Below are 12,164 nucleotides of genomic sequence, written 5' to 3'. Positions count from 1 at the left end.
AGGCAGAACGTGTCTTTGGATGCAAAAATGTTTTCATTTTCATGAAGTCCAATTTCTCTATTTTTTCTTTTCTTACCTATGACTTTGTTGTCAAATCCAAGAAATCATCGCCGAAGCCAATGTGACGCTCGTCCTGTTCCCTTCCCAGAGTTTTAGTGTTTTCGATCTTGTATGTAGGCCTCGCCCCGACTTCATTCTTTTGCACGTGGCTATCTCGTTGCCCACACCCTGTGTTGAGAAGAGGTCCTTTCCCCATGGACCGGTCCTGGAGCCCCTGTCAAAACTCATTTGAGCAGAGCAGGGAGGAGGAGTCAATGGGGGGGGAAACGGGGACATTTGTAACACTTTCAACAATAAAGATACATTTAAAAAAGATAAATACATGAACAAAAAATAAAATGTATGAAAACTTTATTTAAAAATTTTTTAAATTGATTTTAGATAGAGGAAGGGAGAAGGAGAGAGACATAGAAACATCAATGAGAGAAGATCGATTGGCCACCTCCTGCAGGCCCCCCACTGGGGATCAGGCCCACAACCTCGGCAGGTGTCCTGACGGGGACTCGAACCGGCGACCTCTTGGTACATGGGTCGACGCTCAACCACTGAACCACACCGGATGCGGTATAAAAACTTTTTTAAAAATCATTTGACCACATACAGAAGGGTGTATTTCCGGGTCTGTTCTGTTCCATGGTCCATGCGTCTGTCTTCATGCCAGGACCACACTGTTTTGATTACTGTAGATTTATAGTCAGTTTTGAAATCAGCAAGTGTGAGTCCTCAGCTTTGTTCCTCTTTTTCAAGAATGTTTTGGCTCTTCAGGGTCGCTTGAGGTCCCATATGAATTTCAGGATGGGTTTTTCTACTTCTGCAAATAAGTCACTGGGATTTTGATAGGGATGCATTGCACCTGTAGATCGCTTCAGGTAACAACTTTTTGTTGTTGTTAATCCTCAGCTGAGGATATTATTTTAGAGAGAGTGGGAGGGAGGGACGAGAGAGACACATTGATTGGTTGCCTCCTGAAGGACCCCAACCAGGGCAAGGATCGAACCTGCAACTCAGGTACATGCCCTTGACTGGAATCGAACCTGGGACCCTTTGGTCTGTGGGCCAACCCTCTAACCGCTGAGCCACACCAGCATTTATTTGTCTTCTTTGTTTTTTTGTTTTGTTTTGTTTTTTTATTCCTCACCTGAGGACATTTTTCTGCTTATTATCAGATAGAGTGGGAGGAAGGGAGAGAGAGAGAGACAGAGAGAAATATCGACATGATAGAGCCACATCGACTGGCTGCCTCCTGCATGACCCAACCAGGGCCGGGGACGAACCGCAACTGAGGTACGTGTCCTTGACTGGAATCTCCCCACACTCACTGGTCCACGGGCCGACGCTCTAACCGCTGAGCCACACCAGCCAGGGCTTCTTCAGTTCTCTTTCAGCAATGTTTTATGGTTTTTATTGCAAATCTTTTACCTCTGGGTTAATTCCTAAATATTCTTTTTTGGTGCTATTGTAAAAAGAATAAATTCATGTTACGTATATTTTACCGCAATTAAAAAGGTCTTGCAGCCCTGCCCACGGACCAATGAGTCGTGGGTTCGATTCCACTCAAGGGCATGTACCTCTGTTGAGGTTCGTCCCCGGCCCTGGTCGGGTCGTGTGGGAGGCGACTGGTCGATGTGGCTCTCTCGCATTGATGTTTCTCTCTGTCTCTCTCTCTCTCCCTCCCTCCCACTCTATCTGATGATAAATAGAAAAATATCCTCGGGTGAGAAATAAACAATAAAATAAAAGGTCTTGCAGACCAGGGAAGGAGACAGGCGACATAGGCTCAGGCGTGGATGGGGTGGAAGAGGTGCCAGGGGCCCGGGGCGGTGGCACAGGTGGCGCAGCGCACAGCTCCAGGGGGTGCCACTGGCACATACCGTGATGTTGTGTCAGGCAGAAGAGGCTCCATCATGCCGACCACCAGTGACCCGCGTGTCACAGACTTAGGGCTTAAAGATTTCTCTCTTGCCCGGCCGGTGTGGCTCAGTGGCTGAGCGTCGACCCTGCACCAAGAGGTCGTCAGTTTGATTCCTTGTCAGGGCACGTGCCCAGGTTGTGGGCTTGATCCCCAGTGGGGGGCATGCAGGAGGCGGCCAGTCGATGTTCTCTCTCATCCATGTTTCTATCTCCCTCTCCCTTCCTCTCTAAAATCAGTAAAGAAAAAAAATTTAAAAACAGATTTCTTCCTTGCTCAGACCAAGCGTCCGTCCAGTGGGCTCCGACAGCATTTCTCAGGCCTCCAGGCTGGTGGAGAAGCCTCTCCCTTGAACACGGTGGTCCCTGAACAGGGCCACCCCACACTAAAGCCCTTCACTCCTATTTCATTGTCTAAATCACAGCCCATGTCCAGTCACCTGCACCGTGGTGGTCTTCCAGGAGGGCCCCCTCGAAGGGTCCCAGCAGGAGCTCAAAGGGAGGGGAGGCTCCCCAAGCAAGGACCTCTGGCTGGCTGGTTGGTAAGGGACCAGGCTGCAGGGCAGACAACTGTGCGGCCCTAGGGGCTCTGTGTGCAACAGGCAACCCCTGCAGCCGTGGCTCACGTGGTTCTCCAGGGTAACACCCCACGGGGAGCTCTCTGGGGCTGTTGGGGGCCTCTAACCAGGAGAGGGTCCTGGAAGCCACAGTCTGTCACCAGACACCACCTCTCCAGTGTGACTCCTTGAACTCCCTCCTTGAAATGGTCTGTCCTCTACTAAGAGGGCCACTTGGGACCAGAGGGCCTTGAACTTGGAACTGCATCCAGTGAACACGATGTCCACCTCTTGCCCGGGGACTTGGACTGCAAGTCGGAGGGGTTGCTGGTTGTCCCCCGGGCGTGGGGACAGGCCCGACACGCCGAGCCCGTCCTCATTCCCAACATCAGAATAGGTGGTGGCCCTGGGGAGGGGAGCCTTTCAGAGGTACACTGAGACCCCAGTGCCCAAGACACTTCCCTGCAGAGGCACCGCTTCCGGAAGCTTCCATCGACTGGTATTTACAGCACTGTCAGCCTTTGAGGGTCCATCTTCTGCAAGCCGTCTGCTTTTCTGTGCCCCGGCCAGAGTCCCGTTTCTCGATACTTAGTTCTTTGCCTGGTCGGGGGACCAACCCGTGTCCCACTGCGAGGGTGCTCCCGAGTCCTTGCTGGGAGCCCTCTCTTCGGAGAAGGGGGCAAAACGAGCCGCGTTTGAGCAAGTGTTTCCAAGTCGTGGTGGCTTTCCAGGTGCCCGTTTTCCTCAAGCCTCATCTCCTCCGTCAGAGCTCAGGGGCCGTGCCCTCAGCTGCGGGACAGGTGAGGTCACCAGCAGGGCCTGTGGCCACATCACATCCTCCCGCTGTGCCCCGGGACAGCGCCGGCAGTGAGACCTCCGCACCACCTTCCTCCACTGAGTGGGCAGTGGTTGGCTCTGACATCTGCCTACTGCCCCAGGAGCCCACAGAAGTCAGGGGAGGGCTGATGCCTGACCCCTACCGTGTTTGGGCACCCTGTGGAGGAGGAACTGCTGTCCCATCTGCAACAGGCACACCCACCAGCTCCAACACCAGGAAGGGTGGGGCGGGACAGGGCCCTCAGCCGGCCGCCACCGCCCTCCCAGGTCACCTCCACTCCGTCCATTCTTCTGCCCTCAGGCCGCCAGCCAGTGGTTTCAAGCCCAGACTGAGTGGACAGTTGCCCAGGACAGAAACCTACAGGGGCAGGCCTGAGCCAGCAGGGTCCACACACCTGCCTGTCACATGTTCCTGGGCTCCTGACCCTCAAGACCCTTTCCCACCCAGGTGCAGGGGCAACAAAAACCACAACCCTGCAGGCGATGTCTCCCAACCAAGGCCATCTCAACGTGGAACTCAGCTGTCCTGTAACTGTTGTTTGAAAATGTAACAGTTGTGGAGACTCACTAGGAGCCTGAGCCCCTCAGCCACACCCACCCCTGCTTGTCACCCTGCCGCTCCCCAGGGCCCCAAGGCAGGCAGAACCTGTGCATGCCCCAGGCTCCAGGCCAACCCGACGCACCCCAGGGCAGCCACTCAGCACCCCAGGCTGGGGGCCTCCGACTCATCCGCGAGCTGTCCCCCCCTTCCCAAAACAGCAGCCGGCGTTTTACTGCAGCACTTTATTTTCCTCACAATGACGTGTTGCTGGGGCCTAATGTTCTCACATGACAGTAGAAAACCAAAATTTGTCATCTCTTAAAGAATTGAGAATTGCGTACAAAAAACCTTACATAAATTAAAAGGATGAATAAATTTACAGGTGGAAATGCAAACCGTTTTCCAACTCAAGGCAAGTAACAACCCAGGTGCTCTGGCAGGAAACATCAGCTAAGAAAGGAGAGTGGGCCCTAAGCTCAGCCCCGCCCGAGCCGTCAGACCGGCAGGACAGAGGCGACTCAGGACCGCCCGCTCTGGAGAAATCAGACGAGGCGGCTCCTGCACGCCAACACCCTGCACACATGGGGGCGCGGTCTCGCCTTCTCGTCCCGCCACTGGGTTTCTCCCGCAGAAGCACGTTCTCGCTTCAGCCACCAAGGGACTGACCGCATGTACAGGGGCTTAAATCAAAGATACGTACAGGGTATTAAACATGTACCAAGGGAACAGTTAACTTGAATATAAGGTCAAAATCAGCAACCAGGTCTACAATCCAGTGCTGAGATCAGATACAGGCTTCAAGGACAATCTTTCGAAGGCGTGTTCCAGTTTCACGAGGCCAGCATGAGGTGTGTACATTTGCCAGGGCAAACTCAGACTCGATCAACTCAGCGGCAGGCGCACCTGCCCGCAGTCCATTTAGAAGCACTTGCGGTGGACGATGGAGGGGCCCGACTCGTCGTACTCCTGCTTGCTGATCCACATCTGCTGGAAGGTGGACAGCGAGGCCAGGATGGAGCCGCCGATCCACACGGAGTACTTGCGCTCTGGAGGGGCGATGATCTGAAGAGACAAGGACCGGGCGTCAGCTTCTGCTGGTCCAGGAAGCCCCGCCCCGCCCGCTGGCCCCGCCCACAGGGCTTACCTTGATCTTCATGGTGCTGGGGGCCAGGGCGGTGATCTCCTTCTGCATCCGGTCGGCGATGCCTGGGTACATGGTGGTGCCCCCAGACAGCACCGTGTTGGCGTACAGGTCCTTCCGGATGTCGACGTCACACTTCATGATGGAGTTGAACGTGGTCTCGTGGATGCCACAGGACTCCATACCTAGGAGACAAAGAGGCCTTGAACTCGCGCCCCCTCCTCTCCGGCTGCCGAGCAGGGCCTCAGACCAGCTCCGGACACCTACCCAGGAAGGAGGGCTGGAAGAGCGCCTCTGGACACCGGAACCGCTCGTTGCCGATGGTGATGACCTGCCCATCGGGCAGCTCGTAGCTCTTCTCCAGGGAGGAGGAGGACGCGGCAGTGGCCATCTCCTGCTCGAAGTCCAGCGCCACGTAGCAGAGCTTCTCCTTGATGTCCCGCACGATCTCCCGCTCGGCCGTGGTGGTGAAGCTGTAGCCGCGCTCCGTGAGGATCTTCATGAGGTAGTCGGTCAGGTCCCGGCCAGCCAGGTCCAGACGCAGGATGGCGTGGGGGAGGGCGTAGCCCTCGTAGATGGGCACAGTGTGGGTGACCCCATCCCCAGAGTCCATGACAATACCAGTGGTGCGGCCGGAAGCGTACAGGGACAGCACGGCCTGGATGGCCACGTACATGGCGGGGGTGTTGAAGGTCTCGAACATGATCTGGACAAGAGGCAACGGGCGCCCCTTAGTCCAAGGCAGGGACCCGGGGCCACCCCATGCTCACACGCCGCATGCCAGCATGCCACAAATGTGATGTGTGGAGAAAGGAAAAGAAAGCAGGCAAAAACACAATAAGAAACCTTGAGACTTCAGGGAAGAAATGCCAGGAGAGGAACAGAACCCTGGAAATATCGAAAGAAATACTTGAATTTCAGAAAACAAAGAAGCTGAACAGAAAATGACTTGTGAAACAGCTGGGAGGGCAGAGAGTCAGGGCAGCACTTACCTGAGTCATCTTCTCACGGTTGGCCTTGGGGTTCAGGGGGGCCTCGGTCAGTAGCACCGGGTGCTCCTCGGGGGCCACGCGCAGCTCGTTGTAGAAGGTGTGGTGCCAGATCTTCTCCATGTCGTCCCAGTTGGTGACGATGCCGTGCTCGATGGGGTACTTCAGGGTCAGGATGCCGCGCTTGCTCTGGGCCTCATCACCCACGTAGCTGTCCTTCTGCCCCATGCCCACCATGACGCCCTGGTGTCGGGGGCGCCCGACGATGGAGGGGAACACGGCCCGGGGGGCGTCATCCCCAGCAAAGCCAGCTTTGCACATGCCAGAGCCATTGTCGATGACGAGCGCAGCGATCTCCTCTTCCATGGCGACCTGGGCGAAGGAAGGACCAGCTCAGGTGGGCCCAGGTGGCCAGAACGACCCGGCGAGGCCTCCTCGAGGGCCGGTCCCGCCTGCCCCCGACCCCAGTCCGCCGCCGCCGGAGTAACCAACCGCCTGGAACCCGGCGGGGCCTCCCCTGCAACGCCCCCCACGTCCCTCCGCGGCGGGGCGACCCGGGGCTCTGCGCACTGCGGCCCGGCCCCGCCCTGCCTCCCCTCCCCCCACCCGGCGGCACCGGCCCAGCCGCCATCCGCCCCGGCCCCGCTTTGTTCCCGGGGACATCGCGCCGGGCCTCTCGGCCGGGAGCGGGCCTGCGGGGAGGGGCGCGGGGCTCGGAGCGGGGCCGGGGCGCGCAGAGCGAGCCGTTTACCTAGAGGGTGGTGGCGGCGGGGCGCGGAGGAGCGGAGAACAGAGCAGCGAAAGGACGAGGACGGCGGGCCGGCTGCAGAGACTGAGACCGACTGCGGCCTCCCCCGCCGCTATTTAAGCGGAGCGGGCCGCGCGCGCGGAACGGCGGCGCGCGCGGCCCCAGAACATGTCCATATATGGCGATCTTTCCGAACGCCGGGCGCCCATTGGCCTGCCCGGCCGGGGCACGTGGGGCCCCGATAGGGCCCCGCCCCCCGCCCGCACCGCCCCCAACGGCCCCGCCCGCGCCCGCTCGGCTCCGGAGACCCCGCGCCCGAGACCCCGCGCTGCCCAGGCGGGTGGGGCGGGCGGCTGCCTCCGGGGGTGGCGAGGGGGTCGAGGGGAGGATCCCGTGGGGCCGACCGGCCGGCCCCGCCCCGGGACTGCCGCGCGTCGTGGGGGAGGGCCCGGGTGCACCCCGAAACTGCCTGGCCCGGGGCTGGGTCGCGCCCCAAGTTGGGGTGTGTCGCCGCGGCCCGGCCTTGCTGCGGGGCTTTGCCCCCCGCGACCTTTCTCCCGACACTCCGCAGAGAGTGAGCCGGGAAGGCGGTTCCCGGAGCTGGTGCCGGGCTCGGGGAGGGTGGTGGGGATCCTCGCAGGCCACCCTTGCGGCACCCCGGCCCCGCGGCCTGGGCACCACGGGAGCCGTGACCTCGCGCGTCCCCCAGGTGGGCTGTGAGCGCGCAGGCCCCGCACCTGAGGAGGGCCCGGCGCAGGTCCCCGGCGGTGCGCGGTGCAGATCGGCTCGCCCTGCCCACACCCGACGCATCCTCTTCAAACCGCAGCCCTGATTGTCCCCAATCGCGGCTCCACTCCGGATTTAGGGCCACCCCACCCCCCATCCGCTAGTGAGGGAAGAGGCTTTGTTTCCTTCTAATCACCTGTGGGCATTATAGGGAAGCGGGTCTTGACTGCCCCAAGGGTTAACTCCCCACTAGACGCGAGGGGCACCCTCTCCTGTCTGTGATACAAGGAAGGGCCAGGGCTGGGGTGGGTTCGCTGCGCCCCTGCCCTCTGGCCGGGGCTGCCTGGGGTGTGGGTTCTCTCTGGTCCAAGACGTGCCCTTTACCCAGGAGCCTGCGCTGGAAGACCTGTCACGGGCCTGGCGCACCTGCCGGTGCCAGGGCTCTGCTTATGCCCAGAGCGGGAAGCAGGTGCTGGGCTTTCAGGCGTATTTGTAATTTGTGGAACCGCTCAGTTTAAAAACCAGAGGAGACGTGAGGAGCACTTGTCAAGACGGGTAGCAGTGGCGCCCCGTTGTCCTGGACACTCAGTTTGACAGGGGCAGGTGTCTGGGGGCGGGGAGTCGGGCCAGCGCCCCAAGAACTGTAAGGTCAGCTGGTGACCACATCTGGGGGTGAGGGCACAGGTAAAGCAGCTATCCAGCTCACCTGCGGACTGCACCTCCCAGATGCTAAGGCCTTGCCTTTGGCCACCGGTGCCACCAAGGCCTAGCTGGGTCACCAACTCCCCAGACTTTCCAGGGTGCAGGCAAGGCTGCTGCCTGTCAGGTGCCTGCCCCACCCATCGGAGAACCCGCGGCTGGGCCTCCGGAAAGCCCACCCTCACTCGCGCCCCTAGTGGGGCGTCAGCGATTCGAGGTAACTGATCGCACTTGGGGGTCCCAAGATGTCACTCACAGGACGTGGGGGAGGTGGAAAGTATCTAAGGCCTCCTCACCTTGTCTGCCCACCCTACATTCCACCCAGGCCCCCTCGACTCGACTTCGGGGGCAGGGGGTCCGCCTGCCATTCCACTCCAACTCCCTCCAGCCCTCCTTTGTTTGGTGTGTGTCGGGAGGGGTGGCTGCACCCGGCTGCCCGGCTGCTTCTGGGGACAGATGGAGGGGAGAAGAGGCTCAGGGGCCTCTGTTCCCGCCCCCCATCTTCCTTCTTCCCCACCTTGCGCTCGGCAGGACGCCGGGAACACGGCCAAAGGGCTGGGATGCGGGGGCGGGGTGGGGGAGCTCCTCTTTACGCGGCTGTGTCACTGGCCAGGGTGGGGGTGGGGGAGTCAAGGTGCGGCCGCAGGTGTGCGGGCGGGGCGCGGCGGCGCGCGGCGCGGCCATATTTGGCGATTTCGGCGCCGCCCGGGAAACCGGGTCCCGGGCAGCCCCGTCCCCGCCCGCCGCCGGCCCTGAGTCACCGGCCGGGCGGGGGACGGAAGTAACGGACTGGGGGCGCCGGGCGCGCTCCTCGCCTTATTTAGTCAAGGAGGCCGCCGATTGGCCCGCGGAACAAAGGGGCGGTGGTGGGGCGGCCCCGTCGCCTCCAAGGGGGCGGGGAAGGGAGGGGGCCGCCGCTTCCCACCCCCACGCCCGGTCCTCCGCGTCTCCGGGAGACCCCGCAGCTCCGCGCCAGGCCGAGCCGAGAGGGGGCCTGGAGCCGGGTGTCTACGGCCCCTGAGATCTGGTGGCCGCCGAGGTGGGGAGATGCGGAGCTGGACGCCTGATGGGCGAGGACAGTGGCGAGCGCCGCCAGGGACGCAGCGCCCGAAGCCAGGAGCGAGTGGACGCGGTGGGACCAGGCCCCAGGCCGAGCGAGGCCTGCCATCCCCGCGCGGGGGACGCGGGAGCACCGCGTTCTGCACCGAGATTTTTTTCTGCTTTGCAGCCGGGCATTGCGAGGCCTCCCCCAAGGTCACCGAAGCGCCGGACTCTTGGAAGCACAGGGCCGTCCCCACCCCTGCTGCAGCCGGAGAGGGCCTTTCGGATGTGGCAGCCCAGGCTCCCTGATCAGCGGCGCCCAGCGGAGGAGGGAGTCGGCGGCGGCCCTCCTGCCCGGAAGCGGGTGTGTCCTTCCCGTCTGGAGAACGGATACTTGGGGCTTAGAGAAGTATGTGATTTTTTTCTAGCGCAGTGCTGCCTGTGGTGGATTTATTGTGATCTCGGTGGGTCTTATTTAATCTTCCATCCATGCAGTGGCTGAGAAAACTGAGGAGCAGGGAGATAGCACCCCTTGCAAGGAAATGTGTCTGGACCGAGGCAACCCCAACTCGGGGTCCTTCCCTTTCTTCCTCCCTCTGACATCCACATCACCTGTCATCTCCCTGCTCCAGCCTTGCTCCGCAGGATCTGGGTCACCTCTGCATCTCCTAGCATAGCCCGAAACCCATTACACACCCCACCCCCCAGACCCCTCTGTCTCCCTCCTCGTTCTAGCCCCAACCAACTAGCTGGTCACTCATCAGGCAGACAAGGTAGGGGACTTGGTGATGAGTCCCTGCTCCTGGCCTTTGCCGCTACCATCCCACCTGCCTTTCCTTCCTTCCTGGGGTGGATCCTGGGACAGAAAGCAGGACCAGAGTGGAAGAACAGGTAAAGTCTGGAGTTTAGTTAACATTAAGCACCAAGGTCAACCTCAGTGTGACAACTGTACAGAGCCCAGATGATGCTGGTTTCGGGAAACAGCGGAGAGCCTACAGGAAGGCTCAGTCTCTGCAGATTGTCTGTGGGTCTTGAATCAGCTCACAATAAAAACATTTCTCAAAAGTCCAAGGAAAACCAAAGTTCCCTGCCCTCAGCTCACTGTCTTCTTCTCCCTGGCCCACGGACAGACCAAATGGCACCTGCTGGGTGGGCTCCCATGGGGGCAGGGGCAGCCCCTGGACTGGCTGGCTGGAGCTGGCCCTGAGGGCTGCCCTGGTATCAAGACCAGGTGCCCCCCACCCCCCAGCCTGCCGCAGTTTCAGGTCAGAGGACATGGTCAGGGCCACACACTTCTGTCTCTGGTCTGGTGCACAGTGGGGACTTGTCCTCCATCACTGCTCAGACTGAGGCACAGAAGTCCCACTGTCCCGGGGCTCACCTGGAGGTCTGGGCTCAAGCCTCCTCCGGCGCCCAGCCCCTATCCCTGTGGAGCCTTCGCGGGGCCAGCTGTCAGCCGCTATGGTGAGGCAGGTCGGCACTGTGTGTCTGTTGCTGCCGTTTGCCCTGTGCCAGGATGCACGGGGCGAAGCTTCACCTGTGGTCCAGTTCTCACCGCCCGAGGACACCCCGTGACTGTGCCACTTCACAGCAGGGAAACTGAGGCTCGCAGTGTGCACCCCACATGAAGTTTGAGGGTCAGGTGCACAGAGACACCCAGATTCAGCGTTCCTGAGCCCCTCCCCTCCTGCCTGTAGCAGTGGTGGGCTCCAGGCCTTTCGAAGGCAGGCCCCATGGGAATTTATCTGAGGCTCTCTGTTTCCCAACTGGGGCAGCAGGAACCAGGAAGAGCCCCGGCCTGGGAGTCAGGACCCGAGCCCCCCTGTGCCTCAGCCTCAGCTCTGTGCGGGGTGCATGGCCCATCAGAGGCTCTGAGGCTGGTGGCCCTCCTGCACTGGACGGCGTTCTGGGGATGGGAGGCCACTGGATGGCCCAGCAAACTTTCGCTCCCAGGCCTCCCTGTTGAGGTTTTGCAGGCATCTGGCCTTGCTGTCCCCAAGCGCCCAATTTTGGGTGATGAGTCAGAAGCACTCACTCAGCACCTGTGTGTCAGACCCGAACATCCTGGGAGCAGGGGCCTGCCTTGGGGCAGCAGGTCCTCACTCTGCCTGGAGGGCACCACCCCAGGTCACGCCTCCCCGGAAGGCTGTACACAGAGTGACCCCACTCGTGGAGGTGGACAGTCTCCCCTCCCTGCAGTAGTTCTGACTGGCAGTGAGCCGCACCCACAGTCCTGTGCTCCACATGTGACCAAAGCCAGAAACCAGGGTGCCCACCAGGCCACAGCACGCCTGACATCCCTGACCTGCCACGGTGTCCACATGTCCACCTGCTTCCTGCTTCCCCACAATTACCGTTGCAAATCAGGTCACTGCTCCTGGTGCCACCCACTGCCTCAGATGGAACCTGAGCCCCGACCCTGGGCCTGACCCTCCACCTCTTCCACGTGGGCACCTGGGGCTCACTGCCCTCCAGCCCCTGGCCAGCGCCTGCCTGTCCCTCTGCCTGGGAAGTTATTCCTGTTGGGAATAACTTCTCCGTGAAGGGTCCCACACCATCCTTTGGCCTCGGTTCAAGTCCCCACCTCCCACCCGAATATTGTCTGTCCTCGACCTCCCCAGCGTGTTAGGTTCTAACGGTGAAGCAGGTGTCCCTGGAACAGCGCCTGGCACCCAGACGCCTGCAGAAAGCATGGATGGAGGCAGGGGTGGAGAGGGAGGAGCCTTCACTGAGAGGCAGAGGCAGGGGGGGCAGGTGACAGGCTGTCTCTCCAACCCTGGCTCCAGGACTGAGAGGGAAGGGGGCCTCACTGCCCCCAGGGACTCCCCCCAGCCAGCTGGTAGGGTTCCAGGATAGCATGAGACAGGTGGGTCCTTGAGGCGAGACGTAGAAGGTAACCCTGCGGCGCCTCCCACTC

General features: G+C 60.7%; 1 protein-coding gene across 1 annotated transcript; it reads right to left on the bottom strand.

The window, feature by feature from the left end:
- Window positions 1–4,130: 4,130 nt before the first annotated feature.
- Window positions 4,131–6,865, bottom strand: ACTG1 (actin gamma 1). The gene is made up of 5 exons (XM_036269931.1): window positions 6,785–6,865; window positions 6,037–6,405; window positions 5,312–5,750; window positions 5,048–5,229; window positions 4,131–4,965 (listed from the first exon to the last, which is right to left on the bottom strand). The coding sequence occupies exons 2-5, from the start codon at window positions 6,397–6,399 to the stop codon at window positions 4,822–4,824; spliced, it is 1,128 nt and encodes a 375-aa protein (XP_036125824.1). The 5' UTR covers window positions 6,400–6,405; window positions 6,785–6,865; the 3' UTR covers window positions 4,131–4,821.
- Window positions 6,866–12,164: the final 5,299 nt, after the last annotated feature.

Source organism: Molossus molossus, unplaced genomic scaffold (assembly GCF_014108415.1).
Source record: "Molossus molossus isolate mMolMol1 unplaced genomic scaffold, mMolMol1.p scaffold_m16_p_19, whole genome shotgun sequence".
NCBI classification, from domain to species: Eukaryota; Metazoa; Chordata; class Mammalia; order Chiroptera; family Molossidae; genus Molossus; species Molossus molossus.
Note: the sequence above shows the minus strand (reverse complement) of the source record. Positions and strands in the feature narration are given on the sequence as shown.